General features: G+C 40.3%; 2 protein-coding genes across 6 annotated transcripts in view; one reads left to right on the forward strand and one right to left on the reverse strand.

The window, feature by feature from the left end:
- Window positions 1-18453, reverse strand: part of TMEM67 (transmembrane protein 67) — a 33588-nt gene extending 15135 nt beyond the window's left edge. Inside the window, exons 1-12 of one of the 3 annotated variants that reach the window (XM_061448097.1) lie at window positions 18318-18453; window positions 15498-15586; window positions 13984-14077; window positions 12490-12589; window positions 11997-12066; window positions 11827-11901; window positions 10572-10634; window positions 4922-5076; window positions 4693-4801; window positions 3434-3520; window positions 1431-1496; window positions 341-497 (exon numbers count right to left, since the gene is read on the reverse strand). In XM_061448097.1, coding sequence (XP_061304081.1) covers window positions 341-497; window positions 1431-1496; window positions 3434-3520; window positions 4693-4801; window positions 4922-5076; window positions 10572-10634; window positions 11827-11901; window positions 11997-12066; window positions 12490-12589; window positions 13984-14077; window positions 15498-15586; window positions 18318-18363 — 1111 coding nt within the window. In that variant the 5' untranslated portion in view covers window positions 18364-18453. Of the gene's footprint in view, window positions 1-340; window positions 498-1430; window positions 1497-3433; window positions 3521-4692; window positions 4802-4921; window positions 5077-10571; window positions 10635-11826; window positions 11902-11996; window positions 12067-12489; window positions 12590-13983; window positions 14078-15497; window positions 15587-16782; window positions 17044-18317 lie in introns of those variants that run through there. The other 2 variants (XM_061448096.1, XM_061448095.1) reach the window with 2 other exon arrangements.
- A 312-nt stretch (window positions 18454-18765) lies between these two features.
- On the forward strand, window positions 18766-27997 carry RBM12B (RNA binding motif protein 12B). 3 transcript variants are annotated; one of them, XM_061448101.1, is made up of 3 exons: window positions 18766-18895; window positions 21911-21956; window positions 22676-27997. In XM_061448101.1, the coding sequence occupies exon 3, from the start codon at window positions 22704-22706 to the stop codon at window positions 24786-24788; it is 2085 nt and encodes a 694-aa protein (XP_061304085.1). In that variant the 5' UTR covers window positions 18766-18895; window positions 21911-21956; window positions 22676-22703; the 3' UTR covers window positions 24789-27997. The 3 variants fall into 3 exon arrangements, with proteins under 3 accessions (XP_061304085.1, XP_061304087.1, XP_061304086.1); XM_061448103.1 differs by having other exon boundaries at window positions 18770-18938; XM_061448102.1 differs by lacking the exon at window positions 18766-18895 and having other exon boundaries at window positions 21151-21956.
- The last annotated feature ends 1 nt before the right edge of the window (window position 27998 follows it).

The following is a 27998-nucleotide window of genomic DNA, read 5'->3' on the forward strand; positions in this document are numbered from 1 at the left end:
TAAGCAACTAATTCAACACACAAAGAGAATGAAATCTACTAGAAAGGATACATATAACTGTATAATACATCTAACTGTATCCAGGATGTAAAATTACTTACTTCCAACTTAAACAAATACATAATGAAATCAATTGACTGGGCTGGTGTATGCAAGCAAAGTTTGCACTTAACAGCATGAAAACCTGCCCACAAAATATTAAGTTCTTAAAACAGAAACAAGTTATGATGATGTGTTGTGGCATCTTTTAAACAACTAACAGTAATTAATACAAATTCTTTCTATTTGAAGTTAGTCAAAAGTTATTTGAATTCACAAAATGTTACTATGACAGTCTTACCTTGATTAACAAATATTTCACTGTCCTGAAGATTCAAATTTAAAACTGGCACGTCCCAAAGATATTGTTGTCCATTGTCACCATTATATTCAAGGAATAAGTCATAAAAAACTGGATTAGCAAAATCCAATAAAATCTTGGACACTGAAATTTTGCACTGTAAGAAACAAACATTAAAATAAAAATACCACTTTAGCCATTTAAAGATTTTCTCAAGTTGTGGATTCTTGTCCTTCAAGATCATTGCGCAATCTGTCCCACTTCTTCACAAAAGACGAGGCATTCCAGCTATTTGCAAGTAATTACAATATCCTAATGATTTTATACAAACCCCTTGGAAATTATCGGAAAGACCAGAATGACTGATGCTGAGAAGGAAGCTCTTTCACAGACATAAAATTTGAAACAGCATAAACACAGAAGTCAAGAAGCATGAACACTGGAGTTGCACAGTAATGTGTCTGGTTCTGGGCTCACCAGTACAAGAGAGAAACGGAGATACTTGATACAGTCCAGCACAGGCCATTTAGATGATGAAGGAACTGGAGCATCAACCCTATGAAGAAAGGCTCAGAGAGCTGGGATGGTTCAGCCTGGAGATGAGAAAGCTCAGGGCAGAACTTATCAATGTTTACAAATACTAGAAGGGAGGGGCCCAGTGACAGGATCAGAGGCAGCAGGCACAAACTGAAACAGAAGGCTCCCTCTAAGCATCAGGAAACACTTTTTCACTGTTAGTGTCACCAAGCAGTGGTGCAGGTTGCCCAGACAGATTGTCAGAACCACGTCTATGGCTGACTGAATTTAGCATCTAAGTATACACAAGCTCACTAACACAAATGCCAGTTCAATTAATTTTGATTATCTTATGCAGTAAACACGTTTTATGATGTACACTTAAATAATTTTTTAAAACTACATTTATTTCAGTCAATAATAAATTAAAATAAGCAACAGTTTCACGAGGAAGAAATCCATGTTGCAGCTTATGGCTAAGCTCCAGAGGTCCTTCAATAGCCACTGAATTACTGATGATGTATAAAAAAAAACTTCATTCAAAATTCAGAATAGCATTTTATCTCTTACTTACACTTTGTTGGTAAGTTGTTCCAAATGCATAAGCTGCATTCAATTTAGTTTGCGTATCAGGACAAAGCTGCACAAAACATAATTATGATTAGGTTAAATCAAAGGTATTTTCTTGCATGAAAAGTATTTACATGTAGCCCAACCAGTTAATGTATTCACAGTTCTCACTGTGAAAAAAGATATTTTGTTCTACTTTTTTTAAGAAGAGAGGGATTAATCTTGAAGAGTAAATGCAATTCTTGATTGTACTAACACTGGTGTTCTTAAAATGCTGCTTTAGCTTATAAATACTTGCAGAGTGTTTTTCAGTTCTATCACTGAAGTTGAGATCTGTGGAGAGCAGCACCCAACCCTACAAGAATGTTCAATGCACTGTGCTGCCTCAAGCTTTATCAGTGACTTCTGCTAAAGCTAAGAATCACATGAAAACAGAACTCCACCTTCATATTGTCCCCTTTTTCTAGAGCTGACATTCTCAGAGGACCAAAGTTATCATGACAATTAGTAGTTTGCAGTTTTTTTTTCCTTTTTCAACATAACTTTTACATTTTCTGAAAAGAACAAGTTGTTCTAAGCAGAGCCCAGAAAAATGGGCCAAATTTTAACTAAATGGGCATGGCACTTAGTGGAGGGCATAGCCAGCTTCCCCAAATGAAAATCAAGTCAAAATTTACATAAACCACAATTCTGTTAGTGTGCAACTGAAATTCTGGGAATTGCTACAATTATGCAGATTGCTTTAGCACTGTGATGTCTTATCAATAAGTCTTAAATGGAAAAGCTATTCATTTCCCATTGATTTTTGATAGCTACTAAATGGTCTGCTTTCAGGAAATAAATGTGTCCCAAGAAACCTTAAAATCTATGTCAGAATATGTAGTTTTCTATGCACAGTAACTGGCTTAGTAATCTTTTTGCTCAGGCACTATCTTCCCTTAAAATTTGAGAGGCAGATAAGGGAGAATTCATCCTGGGACAACCACAAAAGAAACAGCAGTCATTATCTAAATCCTGAATGTCAGCTGCTCATCTGTAGATACTGGAGCATTTAAAGTGACACGCTCAAAGAGTGACATGAAGAGCCTAGAAAAGAGGACAGACAATTTCCAATTGTTCTTGCTAGTGTTCCTGTTGTTGCCTGCTTAAGGGAATTACTGACAGTGCCCAGATTGCCACTGGACTGCTGAACAAATTCTTCTCTGTAACACGTTTGCAGCTGCCAATTTCTGCTATTAATCTACTACACCTTCTACTTGCTTATTTGCATTTTTCACACGCTATCTATATAGCATGATACTGCTGAAGTACAATGTGTGTGTACCACTGAAATGAAAGCAGAATGTCCAAAGGTACTTTGAATTTTTTAGTTAGTGTTCACCACTCTACATAAAGCATCCCAGCAAGCTTTTATAACTTTTTGTTATGAAAAAGCCAGGCAGATGCTGCCCAAAGTGTTCATTTTATATAAAAAACTGAAAGAAATTAGCAAACAAAATATTCCAAGAGAACTGAAAGAAAATGGGTGGTAGACAGTTTTCCTACCTCTCTTGACAGTGACATAACCATTGATTTGCTTGGCATGCCCATAATGTGTGAAAACAGCTGGCAGCATCTAATAGGGACATACTCATAGTATCATCTACAAACACCTGTGGACTGGGAACTAAAGTACACTTTTTTCCACAAGAAAAGGAGGAGTAATAATACATGGGTAACTGTATACTGAATGGAAGAAAGAGATTTTTAGTTCTAAAGACTAGTGATGTTTTTCAGAGCTTTTCAATCTGCCAAATTTATATTGGTCCAATAGATGAAGGAAATATTGCTGAATTTATACTTTTGATTTTATAAAGATCATTGTGAGCAAGAATCAAGGGCTATTCTAGCTCTATAGTTATGAACTGTCATTACTGTAGTAACCAAAATCTTGGCTTTTGTCTCAGTTTGGCTAAAGGCAATCAGAATGTTATGGTATCAACAAAAGACAATTTAAATCAAACATACCTGTAAGATGCCTCCTTCCAAACTTTGCCATTTAAGAAAGTTTCCTGCAGCATCAAATGAGGCTGCAATAAATTGCAGCTTTACATCCTGATGATGAAAAATGATAAATAATGAAACTGCCATAAAGCAGACATAAATATGTTAGGGACTGTTGCCTCATCATTTGAGGCTTCCCTAAAACTTTCAGCGAAATGCTGCATTTTTTTCCTCCTTTGATTTTATGTTTTTAATCTCAGTTTTGGTGGTTTGTTTTTTAAAAAAAACCATACTTCACCATTCTTCTACAGTTTCACTGGTGACATGGAAAAAGTCCCAAAGGAACGTCTACAAAGATAGATATGCCCTAAACTAATCAGAAATCTATGCACACTTCCAATGTATTCCAGGCTGGGATCTTGAGGGCTTCCAGGAATTTCAGTGTTAGGAAGAACAATAAGTATTTTAGTTGCTAAAACAACTGCTGCGTTGCAATACTGTTTAATTTAAAACACAACCTTTTAAGAATGTGGCTAAAAAAAGCCTTACTATTTTATTTTTGAGACACTAAGAAAACAAGATAAATTTGGAGGTGTAACTGGCAAACAGGTTATCACTAGACTACTTACTTTCTGTGGTTAGTTTAACTTGAATAAATCATCCCAATTATTCTATTTTTTACAACAAATCTGTAAAATAAAACATGTAACTATTTGATTTACTGTTTTATTCCTTCTTAAAACTGTGCCAGTTAACAAGCTACTTAAGCAGTTCATCCCTCTAAGGGATGGATACCGACTTTGTTAACATTGAAATGATTGTTTTTCCTCATCTCTTTTTCCTTTTTTTCTTTTCTTTTTTTCCACCTAATTCACTGTAGGAGGAGGAAAAGGCTGGAATAATAGACTGAATCCATCTCTGATACAACTTAGCTTGTAGAGATTTGCAACAGTAATATTTTTATTAATTTGTATTTATTATTTTTAACCATAATATTTTTTAATTGAAATGTTCTTCTTGGCATTATGTGAATGTGGGTATGAGAGCGTGAGCAAAGCAAATGTGTGAGTGAACGAGTGCAAGTCAGTAAAATCACCTCACCTACAGATTTTTCACATAAATATTGCCTTCCTCTTCCATAATATCTCACACTGAGTTCTGTTACACTAACTGCCTAAAAATTACCTTTTGTAGAGCCACATCTGTAACAAATCTAAACCTCTTTATGTGATTATATCCTCTTCCTAATGTCACCTTCCCTATGTCTACTACCCAACACCTACCTTATCTGTTCCTTTAAAACTGAAGATTGTAGGGAAATTGTTTGCCTCAAGCACTTGGGTTGCTAATCCTGGTCGATCCCCATAATACAGCCATGGAAGATTATGCCTCCTGAAAAGAATTACAATGTTTTCTCTGAAGAAACATGATGTTTCACATCAAAGAACATTTAGAATGATAATTTCCATAAAATACTATTAAAGACCAAAAGTTATGGCAAAAGCCACTTACCAGAAGGCTATTGAATGAGCAACGCCCAGTCTTGCTGTATTGACATAAATATACTGAAATAAACCACAGGCATCAGTACTTGAATAACCCAGTGAGTTCATGTTCATCACACACATATTTCCGAGAGCTTGGCATGCTGTTAGGTTAGAGTACAACTGCAATGGAAAAACACAAGAACACAGAAAAGTATTTATTTAACCCTTCTTTCAGTGATGCAGTCATAAAATTGATGTTATTTTTAATAAGCCATTCCTAAACCTTCATTTTTACTTGAAAGTAATTCCTTTTTGTCAACACCTAATATTTTCTCCCAGCTATTCAGGCTCCGTATTTTATAGGTCTGCGAATGGTGGCATGGAATCAGTGCATTTAGAAAACAAAGTATGAATCAAAATGTTTAATACCACTTAGGCTTTATGAAAAAGATGACTCCATCAAAGACTGACAACTGTAGTTGCATGTATTGTAAGTATCTTATTTCCAGTTTTAGTACTTTTTCCAGTCTGCTCTTCCTAAACTATGTTGTACTTATACCACTCTTCAGTTCTGGTAAACAAACACTGCTATGTGATAGGCAAAAGTGAGGCCTGGCATCTGTGTGCAGCTATCACTGCACTAGTATTAACTTGCCACCACCTACTGCCTTCTGTGGGTATGATCAGCAGTTGCACATTACTTTCAGCCAGCATCCCTGAAGACCTCAGCAGGCTGAGGGAGACAAACAGGATAAACTCATGTAAGTGATGAGGATAGTCTCAGTTTGTAAAAGAGAACGAGATAAGTAGGAGAAAACCTCAGAGCTGTGTTTGTATGACGGTGATGGGAGCAGCCACAAAAGTGATCAGTGAAAATACTGAACAGAAGTCTGCTGAAATACTGACGGAGAGAATGCCTGCTGTCTGGGAACTGCTAGCCTTGGAACTATGCCTGGGAATCAGAAACCTCCTTGGGAAGTGCAGCTGGGTACCTAAACATCAGAGACATCCTGAGATACCACTGATCAGCACAAAAATAATTAACTGTAACAGCAACTTATCAGCTGGAAAGGTGAAAAATAGTCTGGAAAAAAGGGATCTTCTGAGAGACCAGGCAAGGTGGACAGCTACTCAATTTCCTCAGTCTCCAAAGCAGCAATACCAAAAGCCCACCGGTACCCTTTTCGGTCTTTGAAGTACCCTCCCTTGAGGTAGTCTATGCCGAGGATGCGTGGAGCCTCTGGACCAGTCACAATAGGGTGCTTTTGCCATTCCCTCCCAGTCAGCCTGATTTCAGCCTCCGGCAGAGTCAACTCTTGGGATCCTCCTGTCACTCCAGAAATATAGATGGGTTCCACCCCTTGACAGCTTGATGGCATCAGGGTACACTGTGCACTGGTATCTACTAGAGCCTTATACTTCTGTGGGACTGATGTGCCAGGCCATCTGATCCACACAGTCCAGTAAATCTGATTGCCCCCTACGTCCACCTGGCTGGAGGCAGGGCCCCTCTAATGGTCGTCACAGCTTTGGACACTTTGGTAAAAGGGATTATTCTTCGTTATCACAGGAGCTGGAGTAAAATCAGCTCTTCCACTCCATCTGGGAAACTGCTCACCAGAGACTGAAGCCGTAGCTCTCATGGGACGATCAGTCTTGGCTCCCCTCTTCAGTTCACTCACCCGTTCCTCCAAAGCTGAAGTAGGTTTTCCATCCCACTTTGTCATGTCTTCTCCTTGATCCCGCAAGTAAAACCATAGGGTACCCCGTGGGGTATACCTCCTGTATCTCCTCTCTTGAACAACAGGATGCCTTTTGTTAATAGCTGAGACGTGTGTTTGTACACGTGAGGAGCTGGATAAATCAGATAGATCGTCCCTCAATTGTTTGAGGTCCTGGGACAGTTTTTCCACAGCTGAGATGATGGAAGGGGCGAGATTGTCTTCGAACTCTCAGAGTTTATGAACCATTTCATCCACTGTTAGTGGTACTATGTCATTCCAGGTCACTGTTGCCAATGAATGGGCATATGATGACGGTGCATTCTGTGTAAGTTTTTGCCACATGGGTCGTGTACATTCAACTTCATCTGGATCTATGGGTGTATCCCCGTTATTCGGCTTGATGTGATAGATCATCTCTACAATGGCTGATTCCCTCAGAGACTGGATGCCTTTGTCTATAGTAGTCCACTTGGCCGATACGACTCATAACGTCGTCCTTGTATGGAAACCTTTCTTTCACAGCTGCCAAGAGCCACCTCCAAAGACTGAGGGACTTTTTAGCTCTTGCAATTGTTTTATCGATTCCCCCTTCTCTAGCAAGTGATCCCAGCTGCTTGGCTTCTGTACCTTCTAGTTCGTGACCATCGGCCCCACTGTCCCAGCATCGGAGTAACCAGGTGATGATGTGCTCCCCTGGTTGACGGGTAAAATCTTTTCGCATATTCTTGGTTGAGGTCCGAGGTTGAGAAGTTACCTCTTCTTCTTCTTCTTCATCATGTGATGATGACTCCTGATCAGATGCTAGAGCGCGTGGTGAATTCATTGTTTCTTCATCTTGCTTCACCCTTCTTGCCTATTTTTTGCTTGTTCTCTTGTGTACAGGGGCAACTGATATTGGTACGAATTGGTCCTCTGGTTTGGCTGCAGTGATTATTACTGTGGTTTGAGTAGCGACTGTACTTGTTGCTGGGGGTGGTGTAGCTGCTGTGCTTGGAGCTGGGGTAACTGAGCTGTCTGTTGCAGTCGAAGTTTGAGCAGCTGCTGTACTTGCCGCTGGGGTAACTGCGCTGTTCATTGCAGCCAAATTTTGAGTAGCAACTGTACTTGTCACTGGGGGTGGTGAAGCTGCTGTGTCTGGAGCTGGAGTAGCTGCGCTGACTGTTGCTTTGCTCTCAGATCCACCGACATTCTTTTCCTTTTGAAGGTGCTGGATAGTGTTGAACAAGGCCCAGCACGTTGCCATGATTTGTCCATCTCTGGTATGGCCAGAATGACCACACACCTCATTTAAGTGTTTTACTAATTTGTCTGGATTTTGCAGTTGTTCGGTAGTGAAATTCCAAAGTACTGGAGGGGCCCACTGACCTAGATACTTGCCCATACTATCCCACACACCCTGCCACTCATGGCTGTCCAGCCTCAGGGAAAATCTCTTGGTCCTCCTACATCGTCGTTGGACCCCAGACAAGACCCAAACCTGACTCTGCTTAACTCTTGAAATCAGTCGTGGGCAAAACACACTCTGTATGCGTGCTAGCATGGTGATTCCCATCACCATCAGCAAACAAGTCTCAACAGCATTAGAAGGCCATTCAAAAATTTCAAAACTCTCAAATGTAAATGGTCTGGGGGGAGGACTGGGAGCGTAAAAGGATGTCTCCTTCACAGGTTGAGCACCTGAGAAGGAGAAAAAAAATGTGTAATTGCTAAGCACTTCTATTATATACCTCCCAAAGTATAAAGGTGGTGACCACACTGGGAACATAAGCCAGATCAGCTTCATGATCAATGATTCTATTGTATTACAAGTCATTACCATAAAGTACAATGAGACAAAAACCTTAGCCCAAGCCCCACACTTGAAAAACACTAATACAGCAAATACCGGATGGAAGTTAAGATACGATATACTGAAACTGTGAGATCAAGAGGAACAACCTTGAGAGCCAATAAATCAGCATTGTGACAAGTGACTATTAATCTGGACAGATCTGTCATTATCTCAACCCTCGAGCCCCACGCTGGGCACCAAAAGAACTGTCGTGGTTTAAACCCTAGCCAGACAGCTTGTTCACTCACTCCCACTGAGCGGTGCTGGGCTGAGAGCAACCGAGCCCCCCCCGGGGCTCTCCCCTTCCCCGCTCCCGGAGGAACAGGGAGGAGGATCGAAAGAGTGCAACTCCTACGTCCTACGGGTTGAGACAAGAACAGTCCAGCAACCAATGTACAACACAAATCACCACTGCTACCACCAATGACAACAATGATAAGAGAAAATAACAAGGGAAGAGAATACAATACCACCTGCCAAGAAACGAGTCCCACCCAGAAGCCCGTGTCCTTCTGGGTAACTCCCAGTTACCCCCCACCCCGGGCATGATGTGCTGCGGTATGGAATACCTCCTTGGCTAGCCTGGGTCAGGCGCCCCATCTCTGCTTCCTCACAGCTTCCCCTCTTCCCTAGCAGAGCATGAGCCTCACAAAGTCCTTGGTCAGGGTAAACATCACTTAGCATCGGTATCACCAGCACTGCTCCCAGGCTGGAAGTCAAAACACAGCACTGCACCAGCTACCACAAAGGAGAAACATGACTGCTACTGCTGAACGCAGGACAACTGGTTTGAGAGAACATAAAACATCAGCTACCCAGGTAGTGCTGTCCTACACCACCTTATGTCTCAGCAATATAAAAATCACTTACTTTTTACCCAAAATGGAGAGTGAATCTGTCCCCATCTCACTTGCACAAACACACATATACAAAGAATGCTGCCTACACAAACTGTTCTATGATAAAGTTTATCACTGCCTGATAAACTCTAGGCAGTTTATCAGACCATTGCTGGGGATGCCTGGCTGACTGCAGACTCTGCAACACAAATCACCTTTGAAGTAAGACTTCATCTGTCATTGATTTTAAGGCCCCACTCCTGGGAGTGGATTAGTAAGCAATGTACTGGTACTACTTTGAATAATATATATATGTAGGCACACATATAGCTAATTGATCATAAGTGTATTCGCTGCTTTACTAACAATACTTTTGTGGTAACTTGTAATGTTGAAATATATGCTTGCTGCTACTACTGATTGCTGCTCCCATTCGAATACATAAATACCCTGCTTTATTAATTGTAAGTATTCTTACTTTACTACTAATAATTTGTAGTAATCTGTAATAATGAAATGTAGGAAATAAGGACTATGTCTGCTTGTGTACCATGGAATTCTGCAAATCCACTGTTGTGATCCTTATACACCTGTAGGACATGTAACCCTTTGAGTCATGATGTACTGGGAGGAAAGGTAAGGCCGGAGAAGTTAAAATCTGATTCTGAGGAGGGGAATACAGATGAAAAAATAAGCATGTGTGGTAACAGATCGCAAAAAGGAGGCAGAGTGAGGCATATCTTCTTCACAAGTGTGCATGAATCTGTTGCTGCAACCACTCTTCTAACCCCTGCTTACCACCACCCAGAGGAACATAACGATAAGAAACATTTGCATACAAAAAAGCAAAGAAAAGCTGGAAAGGATGGTTGTATGGTTACCCTTTTCCATCACAAACCAAAATAACTAATGGAAAGCCAAGAAAGAGGTAAAGACCAGCTGCCAATCAACAATGAATATGTAAGAAGTTAATTTTCTGAGTGACCCCTTACTGGGTAGACCCAATGACAGCTCACATACCTACTGACTATTGCAGGATTTCTTCTTTAGCACCATTCACCTTATGAAGATTCCAACCCTGAAGACTTGCATTAACACTGACTAGCACTCAGTATTCATTCTAAACATTTTGTATATTTACTTCTTTCTCATCTACTGTCATCTCAAAATAAGAGTCTTTAAAAATAGGTAAGCTAAGTTCCAAAAATTAAAGTGTCATTCTTTTATACAGAGCATGACTTCTGTATAAAAAAGCAAACAGCAAACATTGACGAAACTCACCCAACAGGCAGAGGCTGAGGACTGCAGGTTTTCCAGAAACCATGCTGATGTCAGTGTTATACCCTGTAAATAAGGAATTGCTTCATTTTCTGTGTTCAGAACAATATATCCATAACATAACAGTCTGGAAAACTGTGCCAGCTAAAAGATACTACTTATTTTTTCAAAGAGCTTTCTATTGTTTGTAAATATCTCAATCAAATCAGCTCTGTTCAAAACACAGCCATAATGTAGTAACTTCTTTCACATCACTGAATCAGGCAAAATATATAGAAAAAGAGCAGAAATATTTAACATTTGAAGGAGGTTTCTTTACTACACAAGGGAAGTACCGACGGTTTCAAGGATAAGGTGTTGACTTGGTGGTAAATTTAACTCAGGGCCAAATTTGCCAAATTTATTATTTCACAGCCTGTTTTTTGTAACTACTCATATTTGAACAAAACATGGCTTTTGTACATACAGTGAGCAAATGAAAAGACATTTTTTCAATAAAACATTATTTAGAAGATGGCATTTTCAGAAAGCCAAACCAACATTTGCTATCAGGAAAGTGCAAGACTGCCTTTTGCTTTGTTTCAAGCACTAGTCTTTAACATTAATTCAGTTAAGAACAAACTACATTTATTAGCCACATAGCATTTCCTCAGTTCAGAACTACTTGGAAAACGGTCCTGTGAGAAGATCCGACAACTAATAGAAGTTCATTAGCTAAAACAAAGAAAACACCTTCATTCTTCTCAACAGAACATATTTCCACCCATTAGCCAATCCAAGGTGGTCAAAATTTCAAACACAATCGCAAACTGCATGTCTCCATTTTCTTCTATCAGCTCTATCTGTCTGAAAACTAAAAATGTCCTTTCAATTCCTGTATCTTCTTCCACATATTTTACATGAATACCCATTTTACATATTAAAAAAAAGGAGAAAGAAAAAAACCTCCTGTTTTTCTGATACAAGAGTGTGTTTTAAATACATATCATACAATGGATCATATGATACTGTTTTTTGATATTAAATTCATGTAAATTACTTCACCTTTTCAATTTTCCAGAGGGCATGAATTTTCTTAAACATATTTCATTAGAATAATACTTGCCTGGTCTACAAGTCTATACTCTATCCAGATGCAAGCTACCTTGAAATCACCGTGATCAGACAACAAATCACCACCTTCAAGAACTGAATGTAGAAGGCTTACTGAAAGAAAATAATGGGATAGCTTCAAAACGTTTAGAGTAAACACACTTACCAGCTGTGCAAAACGAACAGTTGCAACTGCCTTTGGGCGTAAGGTTTCACCAGCACTGAAACACAGCCCACCAGTCTAAAAAAAAAATGTAAAAAAATAACGGAAATCTAGATTCTTGTCAACATAACTTGTTTTTCTGAGCTTTACACAATAAGCATTCTTCCACTTACTAAAATGTTTGGGCTGCTGCAGTCACAAGACTTGTTTGCATTGATGAATGTTTGTTCACATCTTACACACCTATGGATCACAAACATGAAGCATGCACTTAAAATCTAGTTAAGTATGAGATTTACTACTTAGTGATAGCTGATTACATAGTATGCCTCAAAACACCGCGTCAGCATCTTCACTAGTTCAAACTGAAATCCAGAAGACATAACTGATTTATTTCTTCTGTCAGTGAAATAGAAATGAAATAATTAATTACCAAATAAGAATTCTCTTTCTGCTGTTTCAATCCAAATCTTTTTAGTCACACTAAAGCAAAACCAACTAACCAAACCGCTGGTCATCAGTGAACACAAAGGATACTGTTTGAGGCTTGAGGATTTCAAATTCACTGCTTTTAAACCTAACGATATAGGCTTTTCCTCAATAATACTCATTTAAAAAGAACAAAACTGCTCTAATGTATCATCACAAAAGGCAAAAGATACTCACCTATTTCCTGAGGCATCTGAAGCGGAGAAGGATTGCTCACTTCCATTACAATGTAAGCACAATGCTTCATCAAGCAAAATGCCATCGATACTTCTTTCCACTAGGTGGAAAATAAACTCAACTGTGATAAAACTGCATGACACACAGTATGCCATAGACATTAGGAAAAGTTTGAAAACGTGTCTATGCAGATCTAAAATAAATGCAAAGAGCTTATTAAAAAAAAGAGCGCAAGTTGCAAATAACATCTACTATAAATGCACGTTCATGTATGCATAGGTGCATTGCTTATAGCTATGCATATCCAATTTAGTTTCAATGAGGAAAGCAGTATTTCATGTCCAGTTATGCTGTTCTTTTTTATTTATTCTGAACCAAATATCAAACCAAGGCTTCACTGCAAAGCTAAAACTCAAATGTCAAGTTTACAAATCACTGGGAAAAAAAAAAAAAATTTAATATTCATCAGAAATTATTCATGCAAATGTCACAAATTCAAAGTTTCAAAATGGGATCTTCCAGCAATTAAATCATTTGGCAAGAGATTTCCAGTCTAATTATTAAAAAAAAACTACCAAAAAACCCAACAAAACCACAAAATAATTACAATACGAATGTTCTTTCTGCATGTTAAATTACAGAATCAGCTCTCACTATTTTACCATAATGTCTTGAAAGCTTAAGGGAAATGACTGGTATTCACTCTTTTAATGATCTGGAAAACAGTGATTCTGCAGTACACTCTGTCAGAAATGTAACCAAAGTGGACATTAGTAATACTTATTCAAAAACTTACAGGCACACAGAAAGCCTTTTCCATACTGTGTCTTTGAAAATAAGGAAAACTAGACCTTCCAAGAGCTTATCTGCTTCACACCCTTGATGAAAATTATACTTTGCTGTTAGGTTTTTACTGTTCTAGATAAGCAAAAATTTAGTTAATGCAGACACTAAAGTTAATATTAAAATTAATTTTCTGTGTCTACTAAATTCACCTGCAACTATTAGGGATCATGAAGAAAGAGGCACAGACACAGGGAAGCAGATTGCAGGAAATCAGAAATACATGCCTGTATCTCAGGGAGGCATGAAATCCACTAATTATTGCACAATAGTTTGCTTGACTTGCTCTGGCTATTCTGTTCCACCTACTCATATAATTCCTGTACTGCAACGTACCTATGTATTAAATACTTCAAAATATTTCAATGTTTTTTCTTAGTCTATATTGACATTGGTTTTATTCCAATTTTAATGCCTCCACCTAGTGCCAACAAGCTTAAAGGAAGTAATACATTAGTATTTATTTTTTGAATGTTTGCATAACAGTTTTTATTGCAATGAGCAATGGTACAGATTTATCTGCTGTCTTTCAGGAATGAGGTTTAAGATCAAAAGGAATGTTGAATCTTTACACTAGATATGTAAACATATGTTAAATTTCCTTTGAAATATCTAAAACAAGCACAAATATAACTTGCATATATTTCTTACCTAGTATTTCATTACGGGGGCATTTACATGTTCCTTCTGAAGTTAGACCTTTAGGGCAAGTAATACAATTCCAACCATCTTGAGTAACTCCAGTCTAAAATAAAATGTAAAACTATTATATTTTTCAAAAATACACACATCACCCAATACCTGTGAAGAACGGCTGGTCCAGCTGTTATTAACTAGAAAATGTGTTCAGATACAACAGCAGCAGTAATATTCACAAAGCTTTTAAAGAATAAAAAAGGCTGAACAACCTGGCAAAAGTCATTCCTATGCAGACATAGGCTAAAATAAAAAGTGTCAAGATTCTCTGAACCTATGAGCTAACACCCTCTAGTCAAGATAAGAGTTGATTAAAAGTAGAAGTTTTAAAAAGAAAGATACAGAGGTTCTACACTGGGAAAAAATGTCAATAAACATAACAATGTATAAATAGAGTATCTGCACATAAATATACAGAAGTAATGGAAATGGAGGGGTTTTAAGAGAAGCAGCTTATATAACTGCATGGAATTTTGCACGTACCCAAACATCCACACTTACTTTACACTATGAAGTAGCTGCACTACAGATTAAAACCAATGAGGAAAATGGAGATAACTGCTCATCTTCAGGTGACACTGATGTTATTCCCTTCTCCACGAATATAATTTTATCTTTGCAAATGGCTTCCCATAGGATCAAAGATAAATGCCACCATTACATGGAAGAAACAGCAGAATGATCAAAAAGCCAATGTATTTTGTCAATGTCTTTGTCTAACATAGCAGGAATATGGAAAGAAGAGAGAAATTAACTTCCATTACACACTAAACACCTAACTTACACAACTAAGATGGTCTCTTTCAGATTTCTTCTATAGTTACTGGAGAGAAAGAAGTTACCAGGAAGGCTTTCACCTTGAAAAGTTGTTTATTGCTGGAGAAAAAATATTTATTTACTATAGTGGAAAAAGCCGGTTAAGCCTGGTGCCACTGTCTCAATGCTGTGAATATAATCGAAAATTACAGTCTGATTTGCCAAGAAAAGTAGAAAGAACTGTCCAAACTACAAAGATAGAAGTAATGAAAGTAACATAATAGTAGCAGCTCATTTTGAAGTAAAAAGATAAAGTATCGGGGTCTATAAGTATTATGATAATAGGATTTATGAAAATAATCAAGTAAGATGCCTAGGAGCTGAAAAGCATCTTTGGCTTTCTATAAAACAGTGTTCCCTGGACAAGAATAACATAACATGAAGCAGAAAAGCAGTGGAGGTAAATTAAACATTTAAAATACTCTTACCTTGCCTGTGGGGGCCAAATTTATATGAAAAAAGTGCATTACAATAGCAATAAACACTTCTAAAGAAGAAAAAAAAACTACCTAAAAGCATGGTCTTTAAAACTCCCAAGCAAAGACTAATGTGTAAAGTAATTTTAAATCATAAAAATAACTTGCAGTCAGGAGGAAATTTAAAATTATAAAAGCATTATCATTATGGCAAAGTACTAAAAGTTTAACACTTACCATATTTTCTGGGCATTTTTCACAAACAACAGAGGACCCCCCATTACTAGAAACCATCCTGTATCCTGGCTGACATACACATGAACTACCTGAAAAAAAATCCGACAAACAAACACATTTTTAATCTATATAAAACTTTTTTTTTTGTTTTTCCAGAGAATACTAAGAACAACTGCTATTGTGCTCAAGAGATCAATACAAATTATCAGATGGATGAATAAAACACGTGAGATGTGAATGAAAATCATCTTGCTTTAAGAAAAATGTTCATGTTACAGTGTGTACAGAGATGTTTTAGGAGAACAATATTAGGTTGACTTGTAAACCAGGGTGGAACAGAGCTTGTTTTTTTGTGGGTTTTTAAAAACTAAATTTTATCAGTTGCTCTAATAGGAGATATAACCTGCCCCCCTAAATCCTGCCACACTGTCAAACCATCCTCTCTAGTTAGAGTCAAGTCTAAAAGGGATTTCTGGATCTTGACACTCACATTATCAGCAGGTCTGAAAACTATTACAGTGCATTTTTTTCTGCAAAGGTTTACTCTTCTAAAGCGCCACAATGGTGGTGCACGAGGTGACCAGCTTTTACACCGCAGCGGTTAACAGCCATCCAGAGCAGCGCATGACTGACATACCAGTTCTGAAGAGAGGTGCTGTTGGCTCTTTGCCTCAAATTTGTTTCTGTACACATAATACTGAACTTCCAGTTCTTCCGGGCTGTGTATTTATAAAAGACAGACACTAGCATACCATTTTCTCTCTTACAGAAAGTGAACTATCACTTGTACTTTTCATTTACTACTGTCAAGGTGTGTTGTATAATGCTCTAAACATGGGACTTGGATTAGTATGTGCAAAGCCTGAAAATCTTAGACACTTAACATCTCAGACATTCAAGCTTTGTCAAGGAGTTTAAAGTCATGGAAGCTCCCTATGGAATTTTGCTCATAAAAATGTGAATACCTATAACTGTACAAATGCCTGAGGAACGAGACATTATTAAAAATACGTTTCTCTGGGACGTATCTCTATAAAAAGACAGACGCTTCTCTGGGACCTCTCTCGGACACAGGAACCAAAGTTGTGGTGCGGCCACTTATGTCTTGGCGGGCTCCTGGCCCTTTCGCTGCGTTTTCAGCGTTGCCCCGAGGACGGCTGTTTTACCGCTAAACCCCGAGCCCCGATTCGGCACCTCCCGCTGCCGGAGGGTGGGTTTCGGCGCAGGGCCCCGCGCAGCCCCCGGGCCCGGGCAGCCCGGCCTCCCCCCGTCCCGGGTGGCTCACCTCCGGCGCTCGGTCGCTGGTGGGCTCCGCAGGGAGCGCAGGCCAGGCGGGAGATGTCGAAGTAGCGGTCGCCGCCGCAGTCCGCGGGTCGCTGCAGCGGGAGGGAGAAGCCGCGGACGGGCGGCAACGCGGCCGACACGGCCAGGAGCAGCGCGGCGGTGGCGGCGGCCCAGCGCCACGGCGTCGCCATAGCTACCACAGCGCGCCTCGGCCGGCCGCCGATAGTACGACGGGCGGCGGGGGAAGGCGACGCGGCCGGGAGGGGCGGAGGGTGGGCGGGACGAGGAGGGCACAGGCTCCGCGGAGGAGTTCGAGTGTTGGTTAGAGACACTCCAGCAGCTCAGAGCAAGGAAGCGTGGGGCAGAGGAGCGTGTCTGACTGGTGGAGGTGGACGAGATCGGAGGAAAGAAGTCAGGGGAAGACCAGAGGTCTGGTTTGTGCTTTCTGGTGCCTCATCTCTAAACCTGTTAGATGGTGCTCCATACAAACGTAACGTGTGCGTGTTATTTTCCCCTGCCGAGAGGAAACTGGTAACAGGGCAAACACACAGAATACCTTGAAGAACGGGTGCGCAGCGTAAGTTATTCCGTTGCCTTTCTTACCTGCCAAGATGCTCCTGTTCACATTCCCTCAAGTATTACCAAAACCTTGCAGAGCACTTAACATCCTGGGTTTTAATTAATCCCTTACAGCCACTTTCCTCTGTGTGAACCGCCTATTACGATTTTCTCTACTAGCATTGCTTGGAAGCCGCTATGCATCATGTCAAATGTGTTATTCCTCATGGGATTTCTTTTGCGGGGTTCAATGAGTTTTTAAAGGCTGAGTTACTAGGTGAATTTGTTACCGCAAAAGACCGTCTAAGAAACTCTTAAGACTTAATCTAGAGTTTTACAAAGCAGGCATTCTTTATTGCAGCGCTGGGCGCACATGAGAATCATTTTGCAAAGGTGAACGCACCTGGAATCTACAAGCAGCATCCAACAAACTTATGCGTATTTACAACCTTTACGGGAAATGTATTACATTGGATTTAGTGGAACTAACTGTAATATTTGCATTTTAATTACACATGCACTTTTCTTGCCAAGCGGTGGTCTCAGTGGGTCTCTGATGGCCTTAGATAGTCTTGCCCTGATTGAGCTCTGTGCTTGCCCATGTGAAGACTCTTGTGAATTACTTCACGATTGTGTCTGTGTTTTAGGGTAGTTCTAATTTGCTCCTCATCTTGAGGAACCGGCCCATCTGCCTTGGTCATTCCTTTCTTATCTTCACAAGCTACCCTTGTTTTATACATACTCCCAAGGCTACCCTGGCTCATCTTGCTGCTAACAAAGCGGTCCAGTTTACAAATTAACACCTTACTCTCAACACAGCAGTCCCAATTTAAAAATTTAGCCTTTTAGCTTACAAACCTATCATACAGACTTGTGTATCTGAAATGGAGCAGACAAGTACAGTATAAACACACAAATACAGGGAAAATACCTAAAAGGGAGAGGCAGGTGGGGTAAGCGCCAAGATAAAATAACTACCTCCGCTGCAGTTGTGCAACCAAAGTAATTTCCCTTCTCTGAACATGGCCTTACACCATTGGTCCTCCTTCACTAATGGAAAAGAGAAGCCAAGGACACCTCTTCACACACCAAAACGGCGGTGATGGAAGGGATGCCATCCCCTAGATAAACCCCTGTTTCAGACGATCGCTGTGGAACCCACCTCTGAGCGCTCATGCCCACAACCTACACGGCACCAACCCCACCGGCACGCCATAAGGGCGCACACGTGTATTAAAATGCCGCGGGCGCTCGGCTGCGCATGCGTAGAGGCAGAAGCGAGAGTCACGAGGTATCTGTTTTGCGCACCGCCTCCCAGCGGCGGTTGGTAGTCTTGCGTGCTCGGAGCATGCGCGCTTAGGGTTGCGCGAGGGTACGGAAGCGCTAGTGCGGGTCCAACCGTAAGGGGAGGGGGCGGGCCCGGGCCCGGCGCAGGCGCGGGTCAGCCTCGTCTCAGAGTGCTGTGGGGGGCGGCGGAGGACGCCATCTTGGTGGTGCTGTGCCGGGGACTGCGGGCCGCGGGGCTCGGCGCAGAGCCTGTCCTGGTGGCGTGTCCGGTGGGTGGATGGCGTGAGGGAGAGCGCCCGGTTTCCTGGGACGGTGCGTGTAACCAGGGGCGTGGGGGTCGCGCCCTGAGCCTATTCTGAGCAGCGTAACCCTCGTGGAACCGCTGCGCTATCGTTCCCGGGGCCTCTTCATGTCGCCTGGCTGCCCACCACCTTTCCTTCCGTAAGCCCTGTCCCGGGACCGAGGCGAGGCCGAGCTTCTCCGCGGGGTCGGACCACAGGTGGCTGCTGGCGGGCCAGGGCACGCGTGGCGGCCTGCCCCCCACCCTTTTCCCCTCACTGCCTGTTACCCATTCGCCACCCGCGGCCCTGGGCTTCGACCACCTCGGCCCTTCTGGGCTTGTGCGACGCCGCCTGTGGCTGGAGCGGTGTAGGGGCCACTGCGGGCGTCTCGCTGGATTTCTCTAGCTCGCAGCGCTCGGAGCGGGCCCTGCTCACGCCGGCCGTGTAGTGGGCCCTGAGGCGGAGGTCACACGCATCTTCCTTCAGCGATGTGAAAACTCGGTAGCAGCAGCTCACTTCGACTATTAAGGCTTATTTGAAGAGGTTTAAGATAATAATTCGTTCTCTGATCCCCCGGTTATATTGGTTCAGCTGTACGGTTGGGGTAATTCTGTGAGTGTTGTAGTTTGCATATTGACTGCATGCAGGCTGTGTAATCTCAACGTCACGGTAAAAACACTAGTCTAGTGCAGGCTTAGTTTCCTACAGTGATTTACAAGCTGCAGTTTTTTTCTAGTGAAGTTTTATTTTGAATTTGCTGAGGATGTAGAGGTATAGGCATAGTTCTGTTTTCTAGTTAATTCGGTTAAAATACAAGATTTCTTAATGTGCACACTTCTGTGCTTTTAAATTGGTGGCATGAAGTTGTCAATTACTTATAATTTAAATTCCTGGTCTTTGAGGCCCTTGCAGAGTTCATGAATTGGGCTTAGTTTTGTGTGGCACTTTCAACCCAAAAGTTACTCTTATTTAATTTTTTAAATTCACTTTAAATTCTTGGATGGTTTGTCTGTACCTTCTACCAATGCTTGATCGTTAGTATACAGTCAGAAAAAGCTTCTTATTTGAACTGGCATTTCTCTTTGTGGACTTCTTAAATATTGCATCGTGATCTGGAATCGCTGTGTCTAGTTTTCACTACTGAAGGTTGTATGTTTCATCCTTGGCACGTCGTGGAGAACTTGCTGTTTATCATGGAAGAAATACTGAGATCCGTTCCGAATGCTGCTTAAAAATTGGGATAAGTATGCAGAGTGATGAAATTCAGAAATACTACAGATTAAATACATCATGAAGTAGCAGGGCAGCGGATTTGATTTTTCAAGACACGAAGGTCCTGTAAGAAAATTCGGCCCCTGAATTCTCCTTGCTTTCTGGCATTGTCGTCACATCTGTTGAGAAGATAACATTATAACATGTACTGGGTCTGGCTGGGATGGAGTTAACGGTCTTCATAGTGGCCCATATGGTTCTGTGGTTTGGATTTGTGTCTAAGTGTTGGCCACACATCGTTGCTTTTGCTATAGCTGAACAGTGCATCCACAGTGTGAAGGCTTGCTTTTTTCCCTACTCTGCCACCGTGGCAAGTATGCTGGGAGGGGACACAGCCAGGACAGCTGACCCAAACTGACCACAGGGATATTCTGTACCATGTAATATGCTCAGTAACAAAAACTGAGGTAGAGGAAGAAGGTTTTTGTTTGATCATTTTGCGTTTTTCTGTGGGAGACTTTTATTGACTTCCAAGGTGCTTGTTATTTGAGGCAGGGTGAACCTCACTCAGCCTGTGAAGAGGTGAAGAGTGATTTCCTTTGCTTTATTTTTAATCATCTTCACTGAATATAAAGTGTCTTCATCTGGACCCACAAGTTTTCTTGACTTTGTTCTTCTGTTTTCTTCCCCATCCCACTGGTGGGGATAAGGAGCGAACAGTTGGCTGTGTGGGTGCTCGGTTGTTGGCTGGGGTCAACCCGCCACAGAAATAGAACAGATGATCTTCAGTGAAGTTACTAAGTGGGCAGGTTTTTTTTTCAGTTTGTTGTGCTTACAAAGTGCTGATGTAGAAGTGATGTAGAATTCATTAGTTACTGAAGTTGGGATTTGCTCTTGTTTTGCTAAACACATAGATGGAGTGATAGTTACTGTTATCAGTAGATCGGGATCTGGTGCTTTACATTTGTTATTGAGCAGGGAGTTTGTACACTGGATAGTGACAAACAGTTGTTAGAGTATTGGAATCTTGGTGTTTCGGTGTTGTTTGTTTTTTTTTTAAAGGGATGTAATCATTTGGCACAGAAGCTTGTGTTTGAGAGTGCGGAGCTATGTGTTGTGTGGTGTTAGATAATGGTGAAAATCAGGATAGGTTTAAGTTGGTGTTATCAAACTGATTCTTGTTCTTATGTTTGAAAGGCAGTAAACATATAGAGAAAATACTGAAATTTGCTTTGCAGTCGAAGTGCTCCCTGAAGTTTCTTCATGTTGGATATTTTTTTTTTTTTTTTTCATTTGATTGTCTCTACTGTGTCCTTTAAGTGCAGTGCTGGGCTGGTGAGTAGCATACTCTTGTGAACTTTGAAAGCGGGCGGATTTCAGAAGAATGGACACTTCCTGTAACCTTGAGGTGGACTTCACACATTTTTCAAGGACCGGAAAGAACTGAATTGAGAGTTTTTCCCTCAATATACTGTCAGTCTGTTTCATTTCAACAGTTCAGTGTGCACAGTGATGACCAAGTAATCTCATCGTGCTCTCACCATTTCCAGAAGTCAACTAAAGTTGTGATTTATTTTTTTTTTTTTTGCTTCTAAACTGGAAACGCAAAGATGCAGTGCGTAGCATCTTGGGACATGGAAGAAGTTCTTCGTAGTATCCCAGATTGTGGGTTCATTACATGCTTGGCTTTAATATTAGCCATTGTTAAGGATGAGCTGCAGCAGTGTAGCACAGTATATGAAGCAAAGTACAGATATCAGCCATTAATTATGTTTCATTTTCTTTCCACAGTTAAGTTGATTTTACAGAATTTATCAGGTCTTCAAAGCAGAAACAGGTAAGCTGCCAAAAGCTTAACACTTCTCACTGAGTATTGTGACAAGATCGTACTCAGCCTTTTTTTCTTGCACTTGTGGCTGGGAGCTAGGATATGCTCTCCTGAGTACATGTGGCTGCTGCAGTTAATACTCTGACTACCTGAAAAAGGCAACATTTTTGAATGCAGAGAAAACATACGTTATTGATCAGAATTGATCACTGGGTAGAACAATTTGTCGAAGCAGTAAAGTCATCACTGTTGGTGAATTACTTCATTTTCCAGTGATACAGTTACTCTTTTTCTTTCTCCTTTTATCATCTAGTATTTTCTGTGTTACGATCACAAGCATCCTGTTTAAAAATAAACAGGTTTTTTTTTGTTCCTTAGGACTGGGCAGAGATTTCTAGCATACAGTAACTATGCCAGGAAAGACTTCAGGTGTTCTGTAGGTATCTTGGACGGTGAGGAGTGACTTAGGTGGATTTTGTTGCCCCTAGGATAGGGAATATTGATAGAGTTGTGCACATGTGCTGGTGGAGCAGCTAATTGTTCTGACTAATGAACTTTCAGTGAATCTTGTTTTAATCTTGGTTTTGTGACCTTGTGGGTTTTTTGATACCTTCTCTCTCGATTGAGACAAGGACATTCATTAAAAAGGCTCTAGCTTCTTAAGTGTTAAGATACTGTAATAGCTGAGTACTAAAGACGTGCTATCATGTGTACCTTTTTGTCTGCAGGTGATTTTTGCTGTGGGTTGAGCTCAGCATGGCTGTAGTCATCCGTTTACAGGGGCTTCCTATTGTTGCGGGTCCTGCAGATATTCGTCGTTTCTTCTTGGGATTGAATATTCCTGATGGAGGTGTGCATATTATTGGAGGAGAGATTGGGGAGGCTTTTATTATATTTGCAACAGATGAAGATGCACGGCGTGCCATGAGCTGTTCAGGAGGGTTTATCAAGGACTCGCGCATAGAGCTGTTTCTCAGCAGCAAGGCAGAGATGCAGAATACCATAGAAATGAGCCGGAAACGATTTGACCGTGGGGGACGAGAAAATATGGCTGGCTCTAGAAGAACAGGTACTAACGGTTCTGGTGCTGGTGTTGGAGACATGCCACATTTAGTCACGCCTTTTCCCAAAGGAATGAATAAACCTGGCTATGGTCCCCCAAATCATCCGGAGGCTGGTTTCCATGCCAATGGTGCAAGGCATGGTAATATAGGTATGCCTAAATCAAACTATCAGTCAAGAAAGGCATGTCATCCATTTAACCCAGATGATCTTTACTTATTTCTACGTGGTATACCCTACTCTGCAACAGAAGATGAAGTACGTGCTTTCCTTTCTGGGCTACATGTGGACGGAGTGATTATGATAAAGCATCGCAATGGTTTAAACAATGGCGATTGCTTGGTGAGATTCGCTACGCCAGGTGATGCCTTAGAAGGACTTAAACGTCACAGACAGTACATGGGTCAGAGGTTCATAGAAATTAGCCCATCTACAGAGGAACGGTGGATTGAATATGGTGGGAGGGTGGATATGCCAGATGAAATCGATGACTTTTTCTGTGAAGACCATTCTCCAAGAAGTTCAGGCTACATGCATTCAAGGAAGCATTCTCATTCACGATCACCAAGGAGACAAAGAACACGTTCCCGTTCATCTCCCAACCAGGAATATTACATACACTTAAGAAATCTATCTACTAATGTGGAGAAAAGAGATTTGAGAGATTTTTTTCCTGACCTGGATATATGCAGCCAACAGATCAAGCTTCTAACAGATAAGCATCAGAGAAGGACTAGGGATGCCTTTGTGATGTTAAGGAGTGAGAGAGATTATCAGGCTGCTTTGGAATGTCACAGAAGGGTTCTTCTCAATCGTCCTGTTTACATTTTTCCAATTTCAAGAAAGTCAATGTTGAAAATAATTGACTCTTGTGAGAGGAAAAGATCACAGGACAGAGATCATCTTGGACAGGCCATACCAGAAAAAAGTTACCGGGAAGGTCATTCCGGCCCTAAGACATGTATTTATGTAAGGAATTTTCCATTTGATGTGTCAAAAATTGAAGTACAAAAGTTCTTTGAGAGATTTGATATTGATGAAGATGATATTTACTTGCTCTATGATGACAAAGGAGTTGGGCTGGGAGAAGCATTAGTGAAGTTTAAATCTGAAGAACAAGCCATGAAAGCAGAAAACTTAAATCGTCGGAGATTCTTGGGAACAGAGGTATTAATAAGACTTATATCTGAAGACCAGATGCAGAAGTTTGGTGTAAGTGTACCGTTGTCTGCACCAAATGAAATGCAGGGTAATTCGCGTCCGTATGACAGAGGTCCAGTTGGCTCACCGTCTGGGCCACCACAAGGGCCACCTATGCATTCATTTGGTCCCCCTGGAAACTTCAGGCATCCTTCTGAATTTAGGCATCCCCCTGAGGACTTCATGTGCCCTCCTAAGGATTTTAGAGGTCCGCCACCCCTCATGGATTTTGGTGGTGACAGTGAACCTTTTGGCAGAATGGAGTTTGGGAATAATAAAATGGGAGGTTTTCCCGAAGGAAGATTTATGCCAGATCCAAATTTTAGTGGTGGTTCTGAGCATGTTGTTCCTATTCGGTTGAAAAATTTACCTTTTAAAGCTACTCCTAATGAGATTCTGGATTTTTTCTATGGCTACAGAGTGATCCCGGAATCAGTTTCTGTACAGTACAATGAACAAGGATTACCTTCGGGTGATGCCATTGTTGCTATGACAAATTATGAGGAAGCTATGGCTGCTATTAATGAACTGAATGATAGGCCGATTGGTCAACGGAAAGTTAAGTTGAGCTTGCTGTAAAGCAGGAAAAGATTCTCTAGAGTAAGACTTTCTAGATTTGACAGTATTGACAGTTATTTTAACTTTTTTTTTTTAATTACCGGAAGATGCAGAAAATGGTTTCTATGAATGGTTGTAAATATCTAGTTCAGTTGTTCAGCTCTTGGTTGAAATATTTGTATGGTAAGATACGAGAAATGTATTGTGCCTACTTGTAGCAGAGAGCCCGGAAATTCATGAGGACATTGAATGTCTTACACCAAGGTATAAAGGCATGGAGTTGTAATGTTTTGGTTTTTTTTTGTTTTTATTATTTTTCTGTTTGTTTTTTTTTTCCCCAGTTTGCTTTAATTCCATGTCCCATTACATTGCATCAAATAAAAATGTAAGTGCTGGTTCATTGATCAATCAACAGTTCAAACAACTCCAGTGCTACCTGCATTAGTAACTAACACGTCTTACTGAGGTTAGCTTTATGGAATTAAAAAAAATACTTCTTTTTTATTTCTTTTTTTTTTGGTATAAACTGGTGAGGTTTTGTTCGGTTTCATGTGTTTGCAGGCATTCCTGTTAAAAAAAGACAAAAGAGCTTCCTGTTCACATTAGCTGGCTTTGCAACTTTTTTTTTAATAAAACCAGAAATTGCCATTAAATGTGTGTCTTATATTTAAAAGTTGTGTAGGTAATGATCTTAACTATTATGCTCATTACACGTGAGCCTTGGTGAGAATGATGCTGGCTCTCTCATCTGGAAAGAGTGAACTCTTACAGTTTGTCAACACACCGCTGAACAGGTAGTTTGATAACAAAACCTGTAGTAATCAGTTGGATAGGCTTTCTTGTCCTCTTCACTCACTGTAGTTCCTTGAGGCAGAAAATTAATTTTGGAATTGGATCAAGAATTCTGACTTCAGTGGTGTCTGTTTTATCTCCACGTGTTCATAATATTAACTTGCTGATGATTTCTAGATGCATTCCAGGTCAATCTCTTACTAGTTTTAACTAACATCTCTCACTGGCAACCCTGCTGACAGCCAACTACCTTATTTTCTTACATAAGAAAACAAATACTTACTTATGTCAACGCTTAGAATGCTCCTACTACTTTGGTACCAGCATATTTAAATTTTAGGAAGAAATAAAAGCCTGTGTGAGGAGAAACTGCATCTTCAAAATTCAAGTTTAGTAGGAAACTGGTTGTGTGGATAAGGACTTAGTTGACAACCATATAAGATAGTACTTGAAAAGTACTAAAGAATTCTAGGAAGTTTTAGTCCCCTCTTAAAGTAAAACAACGAAGTTGCAACTTGGTGATGAAAAGTTGTTTTAACCTTTGCTCAGGCAATACTGAAACAATTTGTAGAGTGGTTGAGGTTGGGACCTGGACCTGGAGATCCCATGTCCAACACCTTTCTCAAAGCAGTGTCAACTAGAACAGGTTATTCATGGCCTTGTCAGTCGGATTTTTATTAGCTTTTAAGGATAGAGACTGGGCTGCCTGTTCCAGTAACTATCAATCAGTAACTGATCACCTTAATTACTTTATGTAAAATCATCATTATTACTAAGTTTCTATATAAACTACTTGAAGTAGAAGTAAATAAAATCAAGAAAAAGCATTTTGAATGAGAATGATAATGCGAGGTCTGTATATCTCTATCTCTGAGCAAAGAAACTTAAATGTGGCCAAATTTTAAAATTCTGAACATCTGCATACCTTTTGTTGCTGTCTGGTAGGAATTAGCTTCAGAAGCTTACTGTTCTGAATTCTCCTCTGAATTTAAATGGATTAAAACAAACCCCAGCAAACTGGTGCTTTTATTTCATAGCAGCTATAAAAGAGATCAAGGAGCCAGAAGACATTGCAGGAATATAAAGGTATTTCATGAGAATACTCAAAAACCTTGTCTGAGCTAAGCATGCTGTTGAAAACTTCATCTTGGTTATCTTTGTAGGCTAACATAATCTTCACTACTAATTCTTGCCTATTATCAGCCATGTTGTAAATGTGAATGAAACTAATTTTTGCAGTGAATCAGTGTTAGATGATTTGTTGGTTTTCAAAGTTCTAGCTACTGAAGAGCAGATTTCAAGCACTGAAAGTAATAAGGTAAACTTTTTCTGTGCTTCTAGAGTTGTACACAACTGTAGAAGGATTTAGATACTGGAAAGATACAGGAGTTCAGTGGGATTTTTCCCAGCTAAGTGCGAGATACTATTTTAGAAAAAGCGTTATCTATCCTCAAAAAAGAGTAATTGCTGATAAGATGCCATTAGTCTGGGCGATGTAAACTTCTACCCTTAGTGAATACATAGTCATAAAGCTTATAATGGCAGAGATTACAATGAAGGTATTTTAAAATGATTTTTTTCCCCTATAGATTATTTGCCTTTAATTTAAAGCCAGATGAGGCCAAAGAAGTAGTTTTTTTTAAAAAAAGTCTCTAAGACAAAAAGCTGTGGTGCAAAGTATGCACTGATGGTCTAAAGCATAGAGAAATGGGGAAGGGATGCCTGCACATCAGCTAAATAATGAATAGTACAGTTGTTGCTCATTTTATAGGTGTTATCTTGCTAGTTTTGGGCTGTCCCAGTCCTGTTCCCATTCTTCCCTCCTCCCCATCTTCCCCTCCATATGTATATGTGGGCATCATATTCTGATTCTGCCTAAACTGGTGGTACAGGTGCATGGTGTGGTGACAGCATTGCATTGCATGATAATAGGGTTTTATACCTTTGGATGTTTAATGGCTTGGAGGCGCTGTACTTTTAAGTATAAAGCACAAATAAGAGTCTGCAGTGACATGGCTTGAATTACTGCTTTTCATTTTTAAGTACCATCCATTATAGTAAAAAGAGTAACAAATGCAATGCTGCAGTTTGTGGTACTGATGTAAAATACAGCTAGTTTCCTTAGTAACACTCTGAAGTTGCTTTTGCTACCATTGTCTGTCCAAAAAGTGCGATATAAAGGAGGACAATCTCCATTGTCAAACACTAGTAATAGTGATCATGTACAGAAGCAGCTTTGAGGCCTTCAGGAAAGCTGTAACATAGGATAACCTGATGAGTACAAGTATATAATCCTAGTCCCAAAGGGATGGACCAGAATGGCAAAATATTCTTAACAAGAATGGATACAAGCCTACATCATGTAGGTGTCAGTAGTCAAAAATACATATGAGCAAATGGATTACTGTCAGTCTTGCAGTAAACACTCATGCCATGAGT

The sequence above is a fragment of the Pezoporus flaviventris genome, unplaced genomic scaffold (genome assembly GCF_033815535.1).
Source record: "Pezoporus flaviventris isolate CSIRO_AGI_PZ_B2104156 unplaced genomic scaffold, CSIRO_AGI_Pfla_v1 ptg000007l, whole genome shotgun sequence".
Classification (NCBI taxonomy): Eukaryota; Metazoa; Chordata; class Aves; order Psittaciformes; family Psittacidae; genus Pezoporus; species Pezoporus flaviventris.

What these genes read in the sequence shown, in the direction of transcription:
- RBM12B (XM_061448101.1), top strand. Translation starts at nt 22,704, where the DNA reads ATGGCTGTAGTCATCCGTTTACAGGGGCTTCCTATTGTTGCGGGTCCT.